This window comes from Triturus cristatus, chromosome 7 (genome assembly GCF_964204655.1).
Source record: "Triturus cristatus chromosome 7, aTriCri1.1, whole genome shotgun sequence".
NCBI classification, from domain to species: domain Eukaryota; kingdom Metazoa; phylum Chordata; class Amphibia; order Caudata; family Salamandridae; genus Triturus; species Triturus cristatus.
Window position 1 is genome coordinate 445593010 of NC_140590.1, and position 26095 is coordinate 445619104.

The 26095-nt window shown below is 44.2% G+C and overlaps 1 protein-coding gene across 1 annotated transcript in view; it reads left to right on the plus strand.

Moving 5' to 3' along the window:
• Window positions 1-26095, plus strand: part of DNAH9 (dynein axonemal heavy chain 9) — a 1479259-nt gene that overhangs the window by 889071 nt on the left and 564093 nt on the right. The window contains exon 54 of the mRNA XM_085616775.1: window positions 16951-17073. Coding sequence (XP_085472901.1) covers window positions 16951-17073 — 123 coding nt within the window. The remainder of the gene's footprint in view (window positions 1-16950; window positions 17074-26095) is intronic.

The window sequence follows — 26095 nt, forward strand, 5'->3', positions numbered from 1 at the left end:
CCTGCCAGGAGGTGCCTATTCCACTCTTGGGCCTCTAGATGTTGTTCCTGCTGTTAGGGGCTGGAAGCAACTTGAAAGAAACAAGAAAAGCAATCTCAGGACCGTCAGCGAAACCGCTGTGACGCAGTAACCTGCACTGAGGCCGGGTGCACTGCTCGTGAAGTGCACGACACACTGCCCGGCCTGCACCGCAGATCCAACGCCCTTTGACGCCTGCAGGTATCGGCATTCCCAACAGTAGCGCTCACACTGACTTCATCACCGCCACCACCTGCATTCGGTTTTCACGTCACCAATAACTGCTGAGAGTGACTCCACGAACTCGCTGACTTCGTATTGGCTCACCGAAACTGACGCCTTACTGCAGACACAACTGACTTCCCTTTGTCATGTATTCGACACATCACCACCTCGCGGACATGATTACTCCCTCCACCATGGCAGCCAGGGAGCCGGCCTCGGCACCGACAACTCACGTCTACAACGCTGTGCATCATCATAGACTTCATTATACAAAGATACTGTTTATTTAGGGGTCCACGTGACTCCATGCCGACATCAGGCACCTCACAGTGTTCACCGTACTTTGGAATTATTACTGTCACGATGTTGCAAAAGCCCCAGGTGGAGCTATTTGTTTACTACAATCTTTAGTTTTGCAATAGCAGTTTTTAAATGCTATTTCACTACAAGTATGTTGGATTTTTGTTGTTTTGGTCTTGTTGAGTTTAAATAAAGATACTTTATTTTTCTAAACTGGTGTGGTGTCCATTTGTGGTGTTATCACTGTATTACTGTGTGTTTTGAGTACAAACACTTCACACATTGCCTTTGGGATAAGCCTGTCTGCTCGTGCCAAGCTACCAAGGGGGTGAGCAGGGGTTATCTAAAGTGTGTATCCCCCCTTTTCCTAACTAGAATCAAGGGTCCCTATTTGGACAAAGGTGCCTACCTCTACCAGCTAGAGACCCCCATTTCTAACAGTACATTGTGGAATGTTTAGCACTAGACTGTCTGTCTGAAAGGAATTCTCTTTTTCTGCAGGCTGCAACATTTCAGCTCTCTGAGCTCTGCAATATTTCACCTCTCTGTATTTGTTATACTTTACTTCTCAATAGATTAGTGAGTGATGGTGCAAACCTTAGCATATATTGAGAGAAGTGAAAAATATATGCAAAAACATGGACCTTTGACTTGTAGTGCAAATGTTGACATGCTCTTAAGATCTCATAGAATTGTGGTAATCAAGACTTCTAAGTGATGGTGCAAATCTGGGCTGTCACTCAACATTTCTGAGTGCAAATCTAAACATGCATTCAAGATTATAAAGTGATGGTGCACATCTAAACATGCAGTAAATGATTACTGAGTGATGGGGAATGTTGGACCTGCCCTTTTTTGCAGGGTTATCCCCTAACTTTTTGCCTTCTTCCTCCTATTTTGTCTGACCTGTTTTTGTTGGCTTTAGAACTCTGGGTACTTTACCACTGCTGAGCTAAAGTGCATATGCTCTCTGTCTAAATAGTATTGGTGATAGGTTTATCCAGAGTTGGCATATTTGATTCACTAGTAAGTCTCTAGTAATATGCACCAGATGTGCTTAGTGCCTGTAAATCAAATGCTACTAGTAGGCCTGCAGCACTGATTGTGCCACCCACGTGAGTAGCCCTGCAAACATGTCTCAGACCTGCCACTGCAGTGTCTGAGAGCAGTTATAAACTGCCATTTCGACCTGGCAAGTGCACTCACTTGCCAGGCCCAAACCTTCCCTTTTCCTACATGTAAATTACCCCTAAAGTAGGTCTGAGGTAGCCCCCTTGGGCAGGGTGCAGTGTATTTAATAGGTAGGGCATGTACTGGTGTGTTTTACATGTCCTAATGGTCAAATACTGGCAGTTTCGTTTTTCACTATTGCAAGGACTCTCTGTCCCATAGGGTAACATGGGAATTGTCCCGAAATATCTTTTAAGTGTAACTTCCCTTTGGGAGCTTATGAGATTTTGAGTTTGGGGTATCTGAAGTCGCAATTTAAAAAATACATCTTTTAGTGAAGTTGGTTTTTAAATTCCATGTTTGAAAATACCACTTTTAGAAAGTGCACATTGTCTTGCTTGTTTAACCATCCTGTGCTTCTGCCTGTCTGTAGAATGCATGTCTGGGTTAGGATGACAGTTGGACTCATGTGCATTTACTCTAGACAGTCACACAAAGGGGGCTAAGGTGTGCCTTGCATATCCTGATGGGCCATCACCAGGCTGATGGGCCTTCCTCAGCTAGAGAGGTGTGAAGAGTTGTCACGAACACCTGAATTGGGTTATGCCTGTCCTCTCACAAAGCTGTCTCCACACCCTGTAGGTTCTCTAGAGCCAGAGCAGGGAAAGACATGGTCTTGTGTAGTACAAAGACCTTCCTTTGAAGTTTGCCTATTACAAAGGCATAAAGAACTGTAAGTATTGGACCTACGACACTCTAAAATCGTAACACTTCTGGACTGGGGATGTTCTGCCAGGAAGAAGAGCTGTATATTGTAGGAGGGATTGCCACTCTGTCTGTTTCTTTGTTTTGCTGGCATGCTGCTTGCGGCTTCTGTCCTGGGTGTGAAAGGACTGGACCTTGCTTTCTGTATCCTGCTTACAGGGTTCTCCAAGGGCTTGTGTGTTCTTGCCTCCTGTTAAGAAGACTCAGGGCCATCAAAGACTTCACCTACCAGTACCTGGGCTCTTCTTCTGAGAGTCCTGACATGCCAAGTTGTGCCAAATCCAGTCCCTGGGCCCATGGAAGTGGAATCTGGTGAACTGGAGGTGAAAATTCACACATTGACTACCAGCGACTGTTTTTATCGACGCATCGCTACAAACTTCGATGCATTGCCACTGCCAGCACAAGAGCATGGTTACAGATTGGTGCATTGACCACAGCTTTCACGGCAGGCCCCAGTTTTCTGTCTCGGTGCATCACAAGAACACCCACAGAGTGAGTTTTGAGCTTCACCAAAGTCCATGACGCACTGCTCCAACTCCAACATACCACCTTCTTCATCACTGTGGAATCAATGTAGCATGTCTGGATTTCCGAAGAATCATCCCTTGGTGATTTCTTTATCGATGTTTCCCAGCAATAAGGACTGAGGCCATGTGTCCAGTGACCGACGCATCACCTCCCCTTCCAGTAAGGAACTGACACATCACCTCCCATGTGTAGCAGTAAGGAACTGATGCATCACCTCCCCTGGCAGTAAGCAACCGACACATTACCTCCCCTGGTAGTAAGGAACCGACACATCGCTTTGCTTTTCCGGCACCATTGGCTCATTCTCACATTTACCGCTCGTACATGTACACAAACACACCCAAACTCGACAATCAGGGAAGAAAGATGTTCACTTAAGATGCAGCCTGAACTGTTGGCTTTGGCAGTATTTGTTTCATATTCATTCTTTTCAATGTAGAAGGCAGTTTTGCCATGGAGAAGCCCATCCTACCTGCCTATTTCATGGATGTTCCTTTTCCATAGTTAGTTTGTGAGAAGTAAATCACCAACCATTTCCAGGATGCGTATTGGTTGTAGAATAACTTAGGAACACTTAAAACTCCTCGAGTTTGTATTTGTTCCTCGTTTTTTCAGTGCGAAGCCCCGCCTTCTAAATCCATCTTCACACCCCTTGTGTGGAATATACAGAGATGAATTATTACACCACTATCCTTGCACTAGTAACTCAAATCATTTGCATGTTGGACTAAAACGTGAAAAAGGCTTTATGAATGACGATGCACATTCACAGTTTGCAAAAAACATTTTAATAAAATCTTTCAGGAAAAGACTACTATTGAAATTGCTTCCCCAAGATCATTGAAAGCATCTCAGTTAACTTTTTCTCTGGGTACATTTTGCAGTTTGACAAACAAGTGCTATTTCTATTGACCCATAGGGACCAATTTTCTTGAAATACAACACTCAACAGAAAGGGCAGTAGTTTAATTGCTAACAAATCTGCACTACCTTTAAAGAAAGGTTCGAATATATTGGCTGTGTAGCAGCACAGGAAAGGCTGCAGCGTCACTGCTAGAGTGTTTTTCTTTAGGTTTTATGACTATACAACACAATAATCTCTTACCAGGCAGATGCTTTTCGTGCATGCCTTTACCACGCATTTTTCTTTATCACACTAGGTATGTATAGTTAAGGTAAGTTTATTTTTTGGAGATAGACTCCTCAAACCCTCCCACTTATATTATTATATATGATATACTGTTTTTCTTTATTGGAGGAAACAAACCCCGAACCCTCCTTTTAATTTTTTTTACTTTACTACCCGATACCCCTACCAACCCCTAAACCCTAAAAATACCCTTAGCACCCTATTCCCTTACCCCCACCCACGCCTAAACCCTAAAACATACCTTAGACCCTGTACTCCTCCCCCCACTAAATCCTAAAAATACCCTTACCACCCTGCACCCTTTGCCACCCCTGAACCACCCATTGCGGTTTACCCACCCCCAAATTATCTATCTATCTATCTATCTATCTATCTATCTATCTATCTATCTATCTATCTATCTATCTATCTATCTATCTATCTATCTATCTATCTATCTATCTATCTATCTATCTATCTATCTATCTATCTATCTATCTATCTATCTATCTATCTATCTATCTATCTATCTATCTATCTATCTATCTATCTATCATGTCTGTCATGTCTGTCATGCCTGCCTGCCTGCCTGAAAGTCGCCCGTCCGTCCGTCCGTCCGTCCATCCATCCATCCATCTATTTCTCTCTCTCTATGCATATACATACACACACACTTACCTTAAATATACTTACCTTGCGTGATATAAAGGCATATGTCTAGTAAAGGCATTGCACGGTAAAAACAGCATTGTAAAGGCTTGTTCTCTTTTTTTTCACCAGGAGCTGCATGACAGCTTACATTGCCCATGCAATACATGCACCACCTTTATTAAACAGTATAAGTCATACAGACAACAATGTACAGGATTGGAGAATGTATTCATGAACAACTTCAAGACCTAAACTGAGTTAACAATTGATTAAATTGCTGACCTTATAGAGAATTTTAGCTTCTTGAACTGTGGTAATTCTAAGTAAAATCAGAATTTATATCTAAGGGCATTTGTGATGCAAAAAAAAGAAACAATTTCTCATATATTAGGGGGAAAAGCTTGTTTTTTTCATTTCCGGTGTGCTAGTGTTGCTGTGTTCGTATTCGCTTTTTAATTTTCCACCTCAGCAGTATTTTGGTACAAATTTGGCTGATCACTAAATTCAATTACATTGTCTCAGATATTACTCTCAGGACAGCCATATCACATTGCTGTATCACTAATCTTGCATTTTTTCTTCTTCCTTGGAACTCGGAAACCGAAGACAGCCATCATTTGTGCATCCGACGAGTTTGGTCTTTCACCTATTTTGGAAGATAGCTTGAGTATTTCTTACTTTCCTGTTTAGACTGCAGGACACTTTGTTAAAGGAATCTCATACTTTTTTTGCTGATATACATAAAATAAATATCACGGTGTATATGTCAAGCGTAAGCATGCAAAATAACATAAATATAGATACAAAAAGTAAAGATGCTAGCAATTACGATACCAGTGAAAAAGATATACTAAAAGAGATGTTCATAATGAAATGAAATATGATATTTATAAAGTGCAAACTGTCACCCCGGAAGGAGCCTCCTGGAGCTATGCGGATAAAAACAAACTTAGCAGTAGAGAATGGAGACCTAGATGTGGGCTTGACAGAGTTAATCTGATGCCCCATAGATCCAGGTCTTTAGGGCCTTCCTAAACTGCATTTCAGGCTCTATCGATCTCAATTTATTTGGCAGTAGATTCCAGGCCTTTGCACCTAACACGGTTGCAGATTTCCCTCCCCGTGTTTTGAGTTTAAAGCCCGGCGGTTTGAGGAGGTTTGCTGATGAAGATCTAAGTATCCTCGTTGTCGTGTATGGTGTGAATCTTGTGGAAAGATATACTGGCCCCAGTCGGCGAATAGCTCTGAAGGTGGTGACAAGAAGTTTGAATAAAATTCTCTTGTGTAGCGGGAGCCAGTGAAGACATTTCAGGGCTGCTGAGGCTGAAGCCCTACGAGGAAGTTTTAAAACCAATCTGGCTGCTGCGTGTTGCACTACCTGTAGCCTCTTCAGGGTTGATTTATTAGCCCCTGCCAGGAGGCTATTACAGTAGTCCAGGCGCGAAAGTATCAGCGCTACCGCAACTGTTTTCCTGGCTGAAAGAGGAATAAGATCCAAAAATGTTTTCAAGGTTTTATTTAAGCCAAAGCAGGTCCCCGCCACCTTAAGTGCATGGGATTTAAAGGCGAGGGAGGAGTCGAACAACACCCCCAGATTTTTAGCCACTTCCACAGTGGATGGGGGGACTGCTACATCCTCAGGCCACCAGGCCTTGGGGTGAAAGGGATTGTCTTTTCCTATCAGCAGGATTTCTGTCTTGTCCGTATTACATCGGATGTGGTTGTCTTTCATCCATTTGATGACCTCCGTAAGGCAGAATTTAAAATAATACACTTTCTGATGACTACCCTTCCTACTCTGACGAAAGTGTCTACCACATTGTGTCACAAAGTACCAATAAATAAGCCTTCAGACAAAGTAGATGGAATGGTGGACATATTCCATTAGGGCTTGCGAGATAAAGACGTTTGCAAGCCTCATTATGGATGTTTGCAAAAACCAGCACTGGTACCTTTCTTTTTTTTCTACATTTCTATATTGTGAATTTTATCATACACGAAAGCAATTTTAATAACTTAGGAAATACCCTGACAATGTGCCTCATAAACACTATAACAAATAAAATTCCATTAAGGAATAATGGGCCAGATGTACGACCATTTGCTTTTGCGACTCGTAAATTGCGAAAAATTGCGAGTCGCAAAATGAATGTACCGCAGTGTCAGAGACACTGTTAGCGATTCCCAATGGGGTCGCAAAAAGCGAGGCTCATGAGTATTAATGAGCCACTCACAATTGCGGTTTGTAGGGGATTCTGGGTAAGGAAACTTTGGGGGATCCACGCAAGCCATACCTCCCTGGAAGCCCCCGGGTGTCTAGTTTTCAGAAATTTCTGGATTTGGTAGGCTTCCCTAGATGGCCACCGAGCATGGGGCCATAAACCCAGATGACCCCCCTTGCAAAACCAGGTGGTTTTGAGATAGGCAATTTTGATGTCGCCTCACTACGTTTTGGGCCCTTGACTGTCGTGGGTACTTGGGCCTCCCACACAAGTGAGGCACCATTTTTACCGGGAGACCTGGAGGAACGTTGGGTGGTGAGAAATTTGTGTGAGCCCGGTGATGCCACAATTTTCCCACACAAAAATGTGTGAAAAAAGAGATTTTTTTCACCTAAAATTAAGGTTTGCAGGGGATTCTGGGTAAGGAAACGTTGAGGGATGCACGCAAGCCATACCTCCCTGGAAGCCCCCGGATGTCTAGTTTGCAGAAATGTTTGGGTTTGGTAGGTTTCCCTGAGGATAGCCGCTGAGCACGGGGCCAAAAACCCAGGTGACCCCCCTTGCAAAACCAGATAGTTTTGATATAATTAGTTGTTTTTTTCTACAGCGTGAGAATTTTGGCACAATATTGCAAGGAAAATGTGACAGACATTTTGAGGTTTGTAGGACATTGTGGATAAATAACTTGTTGGAATTCAGAAGAGAGACATTACCATGAACTCCCATGGGTTTACGACAATATCTACAGTTGAAAGAGATTTCACAAAAATGAAATGCATTCTCAATAATTAAATGGACAAAAAACCGAACCAGTGACTCGCAGCTCGTGAGCTGTAAAGCCACGGCAAGGCACCAACCGCTTTCCAGGCCATTCACACACCTTTCATACGTGATACACACAAGACCATTCACACCACCAGACAGAAAAACAACACATTACAACATTAAAAAAAAAGGGACAAGGTACACCCTACTTCAGAAAGACAAATATTATTGCACAGCCATCTAATCCTCAAGTACACACACATACTGGTTGGATTTGGCACGAGGGTGAGTGATGGTTCAGTAAATACAATAGTATTAGCAAGTGATTTCACAAAAATGAAATGCACTGTTAATAATTGAAAGGGCGAGAAACTGAACCATTGACTCACAGCTCGTGAGCTGTAAAGCCACGGCAAGGCACCAACCTCTTTACAGGCCATTCATACACCTTTCATACGTGTGACACATACAAAACCATTCACACCGCCAGCCGTGGGCCCATCTAATTACAACACTCACACCAGCAGACAACGCCATTCAAGAGCCCATCACTTTCTCACTCCAACATACCTGACACAGCAACCACACAAGCTGATGGATTGCATGGAGTGGCACTCAGCTAGCAGTGTGTGTAGTGACCAGCAGCAAGTCACTACTCACACACCACAAGCAGAGCGCCAGTCCACGCACACCGCTAGCCAAACACCAGTCCACGCACACCGCCAGCCAAGCGCCAGTCAACACACACTGCCAGCCAAGCGCCAGTCCACGCACACGGGCAGCCAATCACCAATCCACACACACCACCAGCCAAGCACCAGTCAACACACACCGCCAGCCAAGCACCAGTCAACACACACCGCCAGCCAAGCACCAGTCCACGCACACCGCCAGCCAAGCACCAGTCCACGCACATTGCAAGCCAAGCGCCAGTCCACGCACAATGCCAGCAAGCGCCAATCCACGCACACTCCCAGCCAAGCACCCATCAGCGCACACCGCCAGCCAAGCACCAGTCAACACACACCGCCAGCCAAGCACCAGTCAACACACCGCCAGTCCACGCACACTGTCAGCCAAGCACCAGTCCACACACAACGCCAGCCAAACACCAGCCAACACACACCGCCATTACATTTAGGATTTTTTTTAAACAAAAAAAAACACAAACAAATTGCAAATAGATACAAATCTACTAACACAAAATCTGCAACTAAATACATTGCACTAATGCCATCCTTGAAAAAGAATAATGTTTGTTTAAACAATACAGACCAGGCAGTTCACTTTACCACTCATGGATGCTCCGAAAAATTATTTTGCGTGTGGTACGCTCTAAAACAAGCAGGCACACACAGTCCAGGGTTAGAAGGACACTCGGTGCAGAAAAGACGAGTCTCCTTCCGCACACCTCTTCGCCAACAGACTCTACATCTCCTAGTGGGAAAGTCTTTTGAGGATGTGGGAGGAATGTAATCAGGAAAGTGGCGATCTTTCAATGGAGCCACATCCTCCACCACTCCAACTCTAGGAACACTTGCCTGTTCCACAACAACAAGGCTGCCTATCACAGAGTGCTGAAACTGAACAAATGTCAACTTTGACCCCGGAGAACACTCCTTGAACACAACAAAAACATTGAAAGTTGCTAAGTTGAAGAGATGAATGGTCAACTTCTTATACCAAACATAAGCCTTACGAATAGCAGTGTAAGGTTCCAACCTCTGATCTACTCTGTCAACACCACCCATGTGATTATTGTAGTCTAGAATGCACACAGGTTTGCGTACTTCAGCAAACTGACCCCAAACAGGCACAGGTGAAGTACTCTTACATGGATTGTAGTCAGCATGTACACATCCCTCCTGTCCACAAATTTCACAGCTAATAGTTCATCACTACGCAAGGAACTACACTGTCCCCTCTGAAGTTTTTTGCAAACAAGCTCTTTTGGATAACCTTTACGGTTAGAGCGGATTGTGCCACATGCAAAAGTGTCCACTTTAAACAATTCCTTAAACAATTGCACAGCAGTGTAAAAGTTATCAAGGTACAAATGGTGGCCTCTGTTAAACAGTCTTCTAGCAAGATCCCACCCAATTTTCTCTGAAACTCCAAAAGTGGATGGACAACCAGGGGTGTCAACAGTGGAATGTCTAACAGTGTACACACGGAAATTAAAAGCATATCCTGTCCTACTCTCAGACAACATATACAGCTTAATTCCATAGCTTGCCCTCATGCTGGGGATGTACTGCCTAAAAACCAAGCGGCCCTTGAACAAGACCAAAGACTCATCAATAGATATTTCTTTCCCTGGAGTATAGATCTCTGAAAATCGATCTACAAAGTGATCAAGAATAGGTCGAATCTTAAAAAGACAGTCACAGTCAGGGTGAATACGTGCCAACGCCAAAGAATTATCAACAAAATGCAGCATATGTAGCAAAAGTAGATACCGATCACGAGTCATAACTGCAGGAAATATGGCTGTGGCCATCAAGGGACTAGTAGACCAATATGAAGCCAGGGACGGCTTTCTTATCAAACCCATCAATAAAGTCAAACCCCAAAACTTCTTCATCTCTTCCAGATTTGTGGGAGTCCACCGGGTAGTTCTAGAGTGGGGCCTAAGTTTGTCACTGTAGTCCCTCAAAAACTGTTCAGCATACAAATTAGTCTGCTCAACAATCTCACCCAAAAATACATCATCCATAAACAACTGAAAAAACTGTATAGGCAAAAAATGTTCACAATCCACTCTACACCCTGCATCACCGCTAAAGGCAGGCAACACCGGCTGCACCATGTTTGGATCAACCCAGAGTCCAGCACTTCCAGTAGGAAGCCTAGCAGCCTCAGGCTGCAATCCAGATGCCTCTTGCACCATCGGCACAGCAGTATTCTCCTCTAAAACAGACACTTCATCCGCACTGAGAGTTGCTTCATCCACACCAAGAGTACCTTCTTCTGCACTGAGAGAACCTTCATCATCCGATGATCCCATTTAGAGAGAAAACTCACTGCCAGAATCTTCCCCTCCCTCCTCTCCCTCAGACGCACTATCAGTCTCATAATCCTGCTCAGAGGAAGATTCAAGAAGCATACCAATGACCTGTTGAGCAGTCATTCTACAGCTAGCCATAATGCTTACTAATAAAGGTAACTTGTCAAACAAGTCAACAACAACAAACACTTTGTAAAATAAGAAATAAACAAAAAGCACCTTGATCAAAAACACATATATACTCCAAAACGATACCACTCACTTGCCAGAGGCAGCTAAACTCACCACCACCTACTCTGCACAGACACAGTATGGCTCAACAATATCCCATTAAAAAAGAAAGAGAAAAGAAATTACACATAAGACCATGCAAAACACATTGCAAAGAATTTCATGCTCAAAACACTAACTAAATATGCTGCCATTATGACACCACTTACAAAAAAATTCATTCATACATTACAATAATATTCATTTGGAATAAATACAACAAAAATGTTTTTCTTACCAAAAAAATGCAACTATGCAAAACTGCAGAACAACCACTTTCGAAACCGCAAACAGGAATCAAAAGCTTTAAACTAGAATAAAAAGGAGAAGAAAATTACAATCACATATGCAAATAATGCACCAGTCCACACACAAACCACCAGCCAAGATAAGGGGTAGGTGGACCTAAGAGTATAAATTAAACATTCACCCCCGTAAAAGGGGAGCAACCCCAGCGGCCACTCCACAACACAAACATTTTAAAAACCCTGGTGTCTAGTGGCTTCTGCCCCCCTTGGAGGCAGATGGGCCTAAAAACATACTGCTGTTCTGCCACCCAAAGAGGGCAGAAATGGCCACAATCATCCGCCCATAAAGGGGGGCGACCCATGTCCAAGGGGCCGCTCCCCAACATAAAAAAAAACCCTTGTTGCCTAGTGGGCCTACAAAAAAACAAATCAGCAGATCTGCCCCTCAGGGTGGCAGAAACGGGCAAATTAATGTTCCCCAAAGGGGAGCAACCCTTGCCCAAGGGGCCACTCCCCACAAACAAATCCCTGGTTGTCTAGTGGGCCTAATTAAAAAAAAACATGGCGATCTGGCTCCCTGGGGCCAGAGACAGTCACAAATATTGACCCCAAAGGAGAGCGACCCTTGCCCAAGGGGTCACTCTCCACAAATAACTCCCTGGTGGCCTAGTGGGCCCTAAATTAAAAAATAGCTAAATGGGGGCAGACACATCCAAAATTATTATGCCCATAAGGGGAGCGACCTTTGCCTAAGGGGCCGCTCCCCAAAACAACAAAAACAACACTCACATGAAAATCTGACCCCCCCTCCCCCCAAGGGGGGCAGACACTACCAAAAATATTGTGGCCAGAAGGGGCCCTTGCCTAAGGGCGCTAGTGGTCATTCCTGCTGCACGATCGTGCAGCAGGAATGCATAAAAGAGGCACCGGGGGAAAGGAAAACCCTTTCCTTTCCCTCAATGCCTCTCTCAGTTAAATCCCCCCCTACCCAGCCGCAAAACGTACCTGTTTCTTCTCCGACGCGCAGGAAGCAAATGGCTTCCTGCGCGTCGGAGAACAAAGAGGAACCTCCAATGACGTCAGCGTGCCTCGCACGCAGACATCATTGATGACGTTCATGGGGGTGGGAGGAGGCTGGGGAAGGGCTTCCCCTGCCTTCCACCAAGAAAAAAACAAGATCGAAGTCCCACGGGGGGAGGGCCAGCGCTTCCCCCGTGGGTGGGTGTCATGACGAGCTGGACTCGTCATGAGCACATGCCCACTGTGTGCCATGACGAGTCCAGCTCGTCATGAGCACCCAAAGGGTTAAAGCATTTTGCTCAGACTTATCCATGTGATCACCACTCACCGGTTAACCAGCACATATTGTTCAAGCCCGTACCGTTTCAGACACTCAACTGAGTTGCTGTTTTGCATTATAGGCCAGCCTCGTATACATGACCTAACAGACTGTCGCCATGGATCAGAAAACCTGTGACGTCATCACTCCCACAATCCCCTAGTCAATCCCACTATTAATGACATACCAGCCCTGAATCCACTGGCTGCCACTTTCACACATTCACTCTGTCACTGCAACAATAATACGTGCGCTTCCACATTCACCCAATGTCACTGATATAATCATTCTCAACTTCAATAACTGGGTCCTAAAGGCAGCTTGTTCATGTTCACAGACCAGCTAAACATGATGGTGTGGGTGTGCTCATCACTGGAACATCACTTGGTCACAGTTGGAGCAGTGCTTGTGTTGTAAAGGGGATGTATATACTAAAGAGGGGAGGAATGGTAATTGCTGCCTCACTCTGTAAAGGTGGTAGCGCACCTCTGTGACCAATTCTAACAGGTGAACGGTTTCACAGGGTCTGGTGAATCCTATTCCTAAACCCTTAATCCCAGTTGCAAGACCCACCTTCCATCTCTACATCAGAAGGAGGGTGGACAGCCCATTCTGTCCCCCCGGTCCCTCGCCACTCCTTCTTCGCTACTCACTGCTCCTGTCACGTATACAGCCAATCCAAGACCAGGATCCAAGACCAGGAAGTGGGCTGGCATCACCCAGTCACCAGTGCTGTGTGTCTCGACCTGCCTTTATCTTGAAACACTCTCCAGTCGCCATATTTGATTAAATCTGTCAGGATGATCACTATGCAACTCCTAGCATACTCTTACCTAGAATTTAAAGGATGATCAAGTCCAAAAGGTGAGCCGGATGCCGTATTTTGTATTCAAGAATTATCCCGGTATAAAAAAAAGACCTCCTTTACTGTTTATTATTTGTTTGCATGAGATAAAAATACCAAAACTGTAGCGTCTTGTTTACTTGCCCTGCCTATACTCAACTGAGATTGTCATTGATCAAGCCAGTTTGCTCTCAGATGGGCACTTTGAGACACGCTGAAGCCTAAAGAACCTTAAGATCGGACCCTAGCCCCCTCTTTACTTGTGCAGCAGCCAAATTCCTATGAAGGGAGTGGTTCCTAAGACGTACAGATATGGAATCACACTCCCAACACCTATAGTTTAAGAATTTGGCAATAGCCCCTAAGAAAGGAACTGTTACCGTCTATTGTCTTTTTATGCATCAACTTACATCAGATAGGGTATCACCCTCAGTATTTAGCGGACCCTTAGAGGTTTTTAGTAGAATTAGTGTGCATCCTGAACTCGGTCAGTTTCTTACCCAATCTCCCTGTTTGGTTTTTGGCTTTAGACTAAAATGCCAACTAGCACATTACATTTGCTGCCTTGCACCACTTCTAAGGTCTGCCTTCCCCGAGCCCATTCCATCTAACAATAGAATGTGTCAGCAGACAGGTGCTTTGTCTTGTTTTCCCCTGCCCTTACAAACATAGCTGACTCTAATATGTCTTTAAATTTGCTGTTTTGCACTATTCCCTAAGGTTTGCTCATTTCGAGCTTGCTATAACCAACCGCAGGAAAATGCACGGTGCACTTTCGATCAAGGCACACTAGAGAACAGTCCTGTGGCTGACCTCTTCTTTTAATGATGTGATCCCATGATAAATGTTGCTTCTTTGATTGTAAATTCTCTCTCTTCGATTATGTGATGTATGCTGGCAAATGTATGATGTGCTGCCGGCCATGGGATTCATAAACTTGCCAGTGTATTGTTAAGCTTTTTTAACGTATTTCTAAGATATTTTATATGCTTCTGTGTTGGTAACTTTTATGGCATTGATGAAATGAAAAATTGAGAATATTTTTTATCTTTACAATGGCGCCAAAATGACAAAAATCCAGTGCAGGGAACCGGAGATATGAATTTTTAAAGATTAAATCAAAAGTTGTGAATTCTAGAGCCAAAAAGCACCACTCAATGCTGTCTGGAAGAAAAGGACCGGGAAAAAGTCAAAGTTTTAGGCTGACTACGATGGAGCCTGGGTAGGATAGGCTGAGTGTTAGGTCCCGGTCAAAGGTTTACCTTTTTCTTGAAGCTTTTTTCTCTTTTAAGGGCTCGTAGACCGGTCCTCAGGATTTCCTCTTGGGGACTCAATTTCCCACAATGCACCTGAACAGTCCAGGAAAAAAATCCAGGTGCAACTAGTCAGCTCGCTAGATCCTCTCCTTGAGCTTGCATGTGACTTCTTTCAGTTCTGTTGTACCTGATGATGATTAGGAAGTTCACTCCTTTTCATTTGAGTCATGCACAGTCCTTTCTGTGTGGAGCCTTGAGAGTGCAACAGGTGTAGCCTTCTGTTGTGCAGTTCGAGGGTTCAGCAGGGCAGTCCTTCTTCTTTTGTTCCAGGCAGTGTTCTGAGGAGCTTCTGTGCTTTTTCCATATTTATCCTTCAGCTGGGCTGGGAGGAGGGGGACACTCAAACCAATAAGGGTAACTTTACCTCCTTCTGCTATGACCACTTCCTGCGAAGTGTGGTATATTTGTGACCCAGAATGAATTGTTTTCACAAAAATCAAAATGGAGAAAGTCTCTCCTTGGTGTGTGTGTGTGTCACCCAACCCAGAGGTATGACTCAGTACACTCCCCTTCTCGCCCCTATCCTTATCAAATTAGGGCACTCCCATTTGGCTGGGAATCAAGGAAGAGGGGCCTGGCCAATCACATCTGTTCTCCTGCCTCTGAAGCCCAACCTATCTCCTCAGCCTCCTTCCTCTACCTGGCTTCTTCAGGAAGCAAATCTCCTCCCACCAAAAGGCTGTATTTTTTCAGCCCCAGGCCTCTTCACACCTACTCAGGGAGAAGCTTGGCTCAGACTGTCAAAAGCTCACCAATTAGAGAAGGCTGCTTTGGGTAACCTCAGGATAGTAAATTCTAAAACTACTGTAATAGTTATAATAAATTTGACCTTGGCAAGTTGTTGGGTTTATTACAACCATTATTTTGATACCTTGAATGAAATTGCGAACTAGGTCCAAAGCAAAGATAGACTTTATTAAGTGTAATAAAGTCTTCCTCATGTGAGCCTATAGTCTAGCAGTACAAGAAAAGGGAACAACTACTTTTTTCTTAGCTGGGCATATAAAACATCTTTGATATTGTCCCTGCTTTCTATAATTATTCACCCTACCCGTCGAGCACCTAGAACAGACCTTACGAGTGACTTTGTAAGTGATTTAAATTCCAAAATTGAAATTGGACATAGTTTTTATTTTTAAACCAGCCCGGAAGACAGGGTGGCGTGGTGAGCAAAATAACGATGGATTAAACCCAGATCTGTGACTGGGGGTGAATGTTTTGCCAATGTGCAACATTCCGTCCATCATCTTGTGTGTTTTGCTGTTCGCCCTATGTGGGAAGGGTATGCCCAGACGTGGGTCCCGTGCTCACTACGCCACTGGAGTCAAGCTATCCTGGCTGAAGAGGGGTGAAACCCTGAAACCGGTCCTAGGATGCTTGATTCCGGTCCAGGGAAGACATGGCTTGGCAGTTCGGTCTGGACTGTTCCCATGAGGCACAGGGTCAAGACTGATTTGCATATGGCCATGTCTGAACTGGAGTGGCGTGGTGAGCAAAATAACGATGGATTAAACCCAGATCTGTGACTGGGGGTGAAGCTTTTGCCAATGTGCAACATTCCGTCCATCATCTTGTGTGTTTGACTTTAAAATGACACCAGACACCACGGCAGTGTACACTTAAGTGAATTAAGTCCAATGAGGTCCCTAAAACTTCATGCCCTACTATATATTAGAGACTTATAGGTAGGTTGTCTTTGCCAATTTGAATTATACCAATTACCATATACCTTTGGGCGACAGAGCACTGGCCCTGGTTAGCAGAGCCCAGGGGACTTCAGAGTCAGTAACCACAAATATCAGTCAAAAAATGGGGCTGATTACTGCAAAGCAATGACTTTCCTACAATTAATAGTGGTAAAGGCTGCATATCCTTGAGTAGCAGTGCAGAATCTTGTTTACTCAGGCTATCTGAGGCGTCGGTCACATTGAGTCTGTGTTTGCTTTTTCCATGTACTGTTCCTGCTGTACCTTTGGGACTTTGGCTGTTAGAAAGCAAATGCACTCCTGTGGGGAAACTTCTTTTTCTCTAAGCTTTGTAGAGGTAGCAGATTACTATGCAGGGTCAGGTGCATCTGTTGGTGTAAGTGGTAAAATGCATAATTCCTTCTGCTCATAGGTACAGTTTTATATAACGCTGTGTTTTTGTAGGTATCTGGATACCATGGAAAGAGCCTTGGGAGCTGGTGAAGTTGTTTTGATTGAAAACCTTGAAGAAAGTGTTGATCCTGTTTTAGGACCATTGCTTGGCCGTGAAACTATCAAAAAAGGAAGGTAAGTGGATATTTCCAAGTTATATGAGTAGATTTGACAGTGGGCCCTCTGACAAGCCATGTCTCTGTTTATCACATAGAAACCACAATGCTTTATCAGATGACAACCAATCAGCTGTCAAGGAGTGAACATCTAAGCTGAATAAGAAGGCACTGCCTGGCCCTGCCTGTCTGCCTCCATTAACTGTGCTTGGTCCTCTGATCAGGCCTGCCCCTTTCAGACCCCGCTCACAGTTGCTCTGGGCTGAGGCCATCAACCTCCCTCCCTCCACCTGACTGAGGCCTCTCCGCTTCTACCTTGCTATATCGTTCTTACTTTGACTGTCCTGCATTCTCTGGCACCTCTTTTTCTCAAATGCACCTCTTTTTATCGAATGCCTTACATTCTTTTATAACCTTTTGCCTCTTTTTGCTCCTTTGCTAAGATTTGCATTGTTTTCACCTTGTTGTTCTTTGCCCCATTTCAACTCTCATGTTCTGTTCTTATTTATCTTGCTCTTCACTCTGCTCTGTAGTCTTCTCCTTCTGCCTCTTTTTTGCTCTTTTTGCCCCCCCAGCTGCATTTCCTGCCTGTTCTTTCAATGCACGCGTAGCTGCTGCTCCTGCATTTCCAGTCACTTGCACCTCCCTCGCCCAGCTCTGCCCACTGCCCCTTGGATCGCCGCTACCCTCCTGGATCTACTTAATGACAGCCGCAGCATGGACCAGCTATTACACAAGCTCTCCTGGCTCTGCCTGCCTCACTTGTAGCTGGTCAAAAGAGCAGGCACAGCCCTTTCGTAAATCTCTCCACCATTGCTCCCTCTCTCCACCTACCTGAGACCTCGCCAATCCGCACTCTTGACTCTTACCTCTGACTTTGGTCTCTTTTCTGCTTTCACTCATCTTTCTTTTTACCTTTTCAGCTCTTGCCTCTTTTTGCTCTGTCTCTCTTGCTTTGACATGCTCGAATTCTCTTGCACCTTGCACCTCCTTTGCACTATCGCTCTTGGTCTTACTTTGACACCTTATGTACTTTTTGACTTTTGTCTCTATTTTCTCGTTTGTTCCTGCTTTACCATCTCTTGCATTCACTTCCCTGTTTTGCTCTTTGCCCTGTTTTAGCTCTCTTACTCTTTCCCCATTTCTCCCACTTTTCACTCTTTGCTCTGGACTTCTCTGTTTCTTTTGTTGCCTCCATTACATGCCTGTGGCCCACCTCTGATGCATTTGCCACCTTTTCTCACGCCACACAGTTACCTGCTACTCCTGTATTTGTTCCCACTCACTCCTGCCCAGCTACACTCAACAAAACACCCAGGACTCCATCCCTATCCCATACCTACCTAATGGTAGCCAACGGCAAGCCCTTCTGTGCCACTCCCAGTGCCAGGACCCTTGGTCACCACACTCCCACTGCAACCAAAACGCTACTCCCCCAAACACCTCTGTGCCTGGAACACTGGGCACCCAGGCCTCCCCAACCAGCCCTGAATGTGTGCTGTCCTGCATCTCTTTCTACCTTTCCAGTGTTTCACCCTGCCAACAAGCTGGGGGCTCCATCAACCTATGCACACAAATGTACCCCACATGTCACCCCACAACTTAGCACGCATCCAACCTTTGACATGGCTTCTACTCAACACCTGCTCTTGTCAAACACACCGACATCTGGGACCGTCTGCACAACCTCTTCCCAGGCCTACTCTTCTTCACTGAGACCTAACTCAACCCGACATCTGCTCCTGACATTGCCATGGCAATCCCCTGCCTACAATATTGCAAATGCAAACAGAAATATTGATGGACGGAATGCAGAATATATCAAAACATGCACCCCCAGTCAAGAGATCTGGGTTAAATCCATCATTCTTTTGCTCACCATGCCACCCCAGTTTAGAACTGGCCATATGCAAATCAGTCTTGACCCTGTGCCTCATGGGAACAGTCCAGCCCGAACTGCCAAGCCAGGTCCTCCCTGGACCAGAAACAAGCATCCTAGGACCGGTTTCGGGGTTTGACCCCTCTTCAGCCAGGATAGATTGATTCCAGTGGCATGGAGAGCACGGGACTCACGTCTGAGCATACCCGTCCCACTCGGGTTGACAAATGCAAAAAGAACTATTGATGGATGAACGGAATGCAGAACAAAAGAAGTGATCTGGGTTAAATCCATCATTCTTTTGCTCACCATGCCACCCCAGTTTAGACCTGGCCATATTCAAATCAGTCTTGATCCTGTGCCTCATGGGAACAGTCCAGCCCGAACTGCCAAACCAGGTCCTCCCTGGACCGGAAACAAGCATCCAAGGACCGGTTTCGGGGTTTCACCCCTCTTCAGCCAGGATAGCTTGATTCCAGTGGCCTGGAAAGCACAGGACTTCCATCTGAGCATACCCGTCCAACTCGGGGTGACAAATGCAAAAAGAACTATTGATTGACGGAATGCAGAACAAATCAAAACATTCACCCCCTGTCAAGAGATCTGGGTTAAATCCATCATTCTTTTGCTCACCATGCCACCCCAGTTTAGACCTGGCCATATGCAAATCAGTCTTGACCCTGTGCCTCATGGGAACAGTCCAGTCCGAACTGCCAAGCCAGGTCCTGCCTGGACCGGAAACAAGCATCCTAGGACCGGTTTCGGGGTTTCACCCCAAGACAGAATAGACCTAGCACACCCAAAGGAGGGCTTCCCATCATCTACAAAGACTATATATTTTATTTTTGGGGGGAAGTTTATATCGCGCGAATTAGACCCAAAGGTATTAGAGCACTTTACATGAGTACCAGTTGCATTACAGACAGACACCTTAATTATTTGCTAGGCGCAGGGACATTAAAGTGATTTGCCTAGAATCACAGGATGTTGAGCATCCCTGCTGACACTCAAACCCAGTTCCCCAGCTTCGAGGTTGACTGCTCTAGCCGTTAGGCCACATCCTCTCCCCAATTAATGGCTCCATCACAGCTGCAAACTCTAGAGACCACCTTGAGTGCTTAGTTTGCAAGCTCATTATCTCAATCTACACCACACTGGCTGGGGTACTGCTCTACTGACTTCCTGGACACAGATCCAACTTCAGAACCACCCTCATAGACTTCATCGCCCCATTGGTGCTCACTTCCAGCTCCTTTATCCTCCATTATGACCTCAACTTCCACCTCAAGGACCACAGCTACCCCAACACCACCAGCCTCCTGAAAAACCTCTTTATAATCAGACTCACCCAACAAATGAATTACGCCACTCATGTAGCTGCACTGTCCTTGACTATGTCTTCCACAACTTCTCCAAAATAATGGTGGAGAATCCCACCCTTCTCCTGGACTGACCACTCTGTCGTCCGCTTTGGACTTCATCTCCTCAACTACTAATGATGCAACTGAACAAGGTCCCAGAGGAAATCTGGATGACTGAACTTTAAATTCTATGCCTGACGCACCAAGACAACCTCACATGTTCAGTCCAATTGGATCAGCACCTGTGCTAAAACCCTGGCCCCACTCAAAATCAACTCTACAATATGGAAAGCTGGCACAGGGATGACATACAGCTTTCCAGATACCACTGCAAACAGCTAGCACGCTGATGGTGGCACTCCCACAACACCAATGCGAGGAACACCTGCAAACCAGCCCTCCAGAACTACCACTAGTAACTCAGTTCCACCACGTGCTCAGCTCTTACCGATCGGATTCAAAACAGTTCCAACAACTCCAAAGAAATCTCCATCATGAAGGATTTCATGTCCCTCACCGCCAGTCACAGTACCTAAAGGAACTCTGAAGGTACCCTTTACTGAGCTCCTCCACTACTTAAGCAACATAATCAGTGCCATCTACAACAACTTTACATGCCAACCACACCCCTCCACCCTCACCATTCTCCAGTCCACCAAGCTGAACATATTTGATACCACCCTGACTTGCTGGCCCATCATCACCCATCCGGAAACTGCAACTACCATATGCTTCATCCACTCGGGAGCTCCCTTGGACCCCTGCCCCCACTTCATCTTCTCCAAAGGACTAGACTCCATCCGCAAGGCCCTCACTCCAGTCCTTAACTACTCTCTCACTACAGTCACCTTCCCAGATGCCTGGAATCATGCCACCATTTTACCACTCACAAAAACCTATTCAGTGTACCTGAAGTCTCTCCTCCCCTACTAAGCAAATATTCTGGTAAAAATCATCACAAGTGACTTGCTGAGCACCTCAACACAAACCACTTGTGGGTCCTTCACAGTTTGGTTTCAGACCTAACCACAGCACTGAGACTAACCCTCATTGTGGCCACTAGTGGCATCTGTCCAATCATGGACAAGGGGGGCACAGCATTACTCATCCCACTCAACCTCTCATCCGCATTTGACACCGTCTTCCACCCTATCCTCATCCAACGGCTCCACAAGACTGGAATTCATGGACCGACACTCCATTGGAACAGTTTTATCTTCACATGACCTAGCCAATTATTATTATTTTTCCTTTTTGCTTTGTTATTAAAAATCATAAAAAATATTAATACCACATGTGCAAACCAATTAATTAAACATATTAAAAATAAAAGATGTCGATTAGCTAGGACCGTTGCCAATTCCATGAAACTCTATATTATTATGCATCAGAACAACAAGTGGTTATATACCGTACTGAGACATTGATACCACATATATACATCTTTATCACAGCAGTTCATTGTTTCATATTCAGAGGAACATGTAATAATTAATTAGCACCATAAAACAATTTAATAAAATTGTAAACATTATGTACCATTGTGCAAATGAACAATAAAGTGCCTCAGTACTTATAGTCTATAAAACCAGATCTCGAAATTACTAGGGAACTGACCAGGATAGAGCTATAATATATATTATTACCTTGAATAAAGTAGCTAAAATTATATTACTGGACTCCCACCAATCTATGAGGATTTTAAATCTGAATTCAGCATATTATCAGCTAGAACAACAAACTTACTAAATTGACCAAATAAATTGTTTGAACTTTCGGATAGACAAAGGATTATGGCTTGGTGGGATGTTCTCACTCCGTGAGCTATGAACAAAGGTTTCAGCAGAGATCGCTGTGATTGAAGTACACGAGGGCAGACACACACTAAGTGCAGTAGAGATTCTTTAGAGAAACCACAAAGTCTACAACGGTTTGATGACCATTGTAGAATTCATCTTTGGGTGCAGTTCTTTGTTGGATATCGTAACTTAAGAACTAAATCCCTTTATAAAAGGTTATAAATGGACCCGTAAATAGGGTTAAATCTCAAGTTTCTGAAATGTATCAATAGCAGTCCAGGTATGCTTTGTTACTGCTAAGGTCTCTTTATCCTGCATAAAAGATAAAAGAATTGTTGATCAGTTTAATAAGTGCCTAATAGAGGCTTTATTTACATCCAAATGTCCAAAGGGCTGAAGATTAAAAGTATGCGAGCTCTCTGTTAAATAGAATCTCCAAACACTTGTAAAATCACATTTTCTAAGTTCTTACCAACATAAATTTGCAAGAGTGCCGGGGCAGATAAAAACAAGGAATATAAATTTTTGAAAAAAAGATGAATGTCTCCCCAAGTTTTGGCTTGTCAGGTCAAATACTAACTAGATGTCTGCGTGACCAGTGTTCTGAGGAATCTTAAAATTTGACTTAAAAGCTTTATTTGGTAATTTATCCAAGAGTTTGGAGTCGTTGCTTTAAAAAATTACTGATCCATAGACCAAAGAAGGAATCAGCTTAGCCTTAATAGCTTTTACTAAGTGTTCATAACTAGGGCATGAAAGCTTGTTGTGCAAATAACTAAAGGCACATATGAGTGGAGTAGTTTTAGCCTTTAAATTGTTCAAATGACATTTAAAAGACACTCTGTTGTTAAATGTAGTTCCTAGATACTTGTAAGACTTCACTGACTCAATCACTGTTCTGCTTACTTTTTGTTCTTGCTGTCTTGATTTAAATCCGCCTATCAACATGATTTTGTTTTTCTTTGTATTCATTTCTAAATAGTTTTCTGTAATATAATTGCTGAAGGATTCTATTAGCCGTGGAAGACTTGTTGGCAAATGGCTAAGTTGTATGGTATCATCTGCATATTGTAAGCATTTTATATATTACAACCTGAGAAATTTGGAGAATGAACATTGATATTTTGCAGGTGGGACGGTAGATCAGCCATGAAGAGATAGAAAGACATGGTGCTAGACCGCAGCATTGCTTAAATCCGCGAAATGTTTCAAAATGCAGGGTCAAACAACTGCCATCCCCCAATTTCACCTGGACCCAAGTGTTTGTATAGAACATCATAATCATATCTAGTAATGTTTACGTCACAACCCATGCTGCCAGCTTTGACCATAGCAACTTATGTGAGATAGTGTCGAAAGTGGCTTTCAAATCTTCACATAGATGTATAGCTTTTGCTTTTTGGATATTGTCCTTTCCACCATCAATGTAAGGGGCAGTTCATTTGTAATTGTTGATTGTCCTCTTCAGAATCCTGATTTATTTATTGGTATTATGTTTGATGATGTGGCCTATTCTTCAAGGTCTTCAAGAAGGCATGATACAAAGACCTTCTCCTCAACATCGGTTATGGCTATAAGCCGATAATTAGCCTGATTGTCTGGAGGGCCACTCTTATAAATTGGATGTAAACAACTCCCTTTCCATGATTCTGGGACTAGTTTTGTTGCTACAACATCTTTGAATAATGGAGTCAGAACTCTTGCCCACATTTCCGGATTAGCTTTAAAGGCGGCAATAGATGTACCGTTAGTGCTGGGTGCTCCATCAGATCTGATTCCATCTATAGGTGTCATTATCATTTCCTCATTAATCATGCCTGTTAGCCTTGGCTTTACTTTGTGAGGGCTTTCAGTCCCCAAACAACAATAGTATGTGTCACTTGGATGGAATATTCAGTTGGAGGTTTTTCCTGTATATATTTCAGGGTGAACTCTATACAGAGATAAAAATGTACCAGCTAGATTTGGAGCTATTGGCAATAATTGCCCTCCTGCAACTATTCTCCAGGCCATTAATTGTTCCCCAAAAGAGTTTCATATTGTTAGCTTTGCAAGCATAATGTAGGTTAGACCATAAATACTCATGTTAAGCACTTATTATTGCTTCCAGATCCCCTGTTTATATACTCTTCTCAAACATTTTAATGAATGCTTTCTGGCAAAATTAGAGTCTTGGTTTGATTGCTTATATACTGCCCTTCATTTGTAGATAGAGATTATGCAAATACCACCTATTATAAGTGGGTTTGACAGGGTATCCCCTAGCTGTAGTTTTAGATGGATATTTTTCTGTTAAAGAAGTGCTGAAACTAGACCTGATATCTAACCTGGGTGTTCCATTTCGAGATTTGCGATGTGCAAAATCTGTTTAATTCTCCACAAGTCATTAGTTACCCTTATGTGTACTCTTCCTCTCCCTCCTATCTAATCAGCAGTGTCTTCCAGGGCTCCTTGGTCAGCGTCACGCTTTTCGATATCTACAAGGTCCCGGTTACTAGCATAGTCCGAACCCACTGCCTCACCATCATATCCTACACCGACCACATCCAGCTCATTCTCACCCTCTCCGAAGACACAGCCACATTAAGACAGATTTCATTAACTGCATGTCCAAAGTCACAAAATGTAACGGGACTAACTGCTTGAAGCACAACTCTGACAAAACATCTCTCTCTGGTCCTTGGCCTAGTGGCCCTCAGAGCAAGGACTGGCACCCAGACCGCCGATCTCCTCTAGGAACCTAAGGATCGTTATTGATAATCAACTCTTGATCTTCCACCAGGTCACCAAGTCACCTCATCCTGCTTCCATACTATCCAGCTTCTCAGAAAATTATTCACATGTCTTCCCAACACCCAAAGATCTGTCACTTAAGCCCTGATCACAGCTAGCAGGTCTAGGGAAATGTCCTCTACATCTGTATCACATTGCAGCTCGCTAAGAGACTCCATCCAGATTGTTAACAATGCAGCAGCCAGACTTACTCTCAAACTTCCACTCCACACTCACATATGCAAACACCTCAAAGACCTCTACTGGCTCCCATATTCCTCAAACTCACCTATAAAGCACCGCACAAGCAAGCCACCTGCATACCTGAACACCTGCACTCCCACCACCATTTGGCCCACCTCCTGTTCGCCCATGCCCCTGCATTCGTAGAGTCAGAATTGGTGGCCACACTTTTTTTTACCTGACTCTTAAAGGCTGGAACAACCTCCCCTGCACAGTGGTTATTCCACTAGGCACCTGTCTGGGCAGGTCTACCATTCCTATTGCACCGGTATACACTCATACGTGACACATGCGCCTTACCAATACACATAACATAACATTACCACGCAAGCAGATTCGTTTATTTATTTATTTATTTATTTTATAACACTTGTAAGGCGCGCAGCTACCCACAAAGGGTTTCCCGGCGCCGGATCAGCGTAACGTACAAACATCCACTGGACAAGGAGCAAACTTGAAGCACATTATTTATCGAACAACCAGGTCTTTATGCTTTTTCTAAAGCTCATGAAATTTTCCTCCTTACGTATATGGATGGGTAAGGTGTTCCACAGAGTTGGGCCCAAATAGGAAAACGATCTTCCGCCTATTCTAGCCCGCTTGAACCTAGGTACCACAAAATTCGCAGCAGTGCCTGAACGGAGGCTGCGATTGGGAAGATAGAGTTTAGCAAGGTCCTGTAGATATTTAGGGGCGATACCAGCTTTGATTTTAAATAGGTAAATCAGGGTTTTGAACCGAATCCGGTTTTCGACCCTGAGCCAGTGCAGGTCCCTAAGATGCTTGGTGATCCTAACGGATCTGGGGATTCTGCAAAGCAGTCTGGCAGCGGCGTTTTGCACCAGTTGCAGCCGTCTTATTACCACTTTGTTTGAGCCCAGGTACAAGATGTTTCCGTAGTCAAGCCGAGATGTCACTAAGGCATTGACTACGATCTTCTGGGTGGAAGGGGGTAACATCCAGGCAATTTTGCGAAGCCATTTAAGA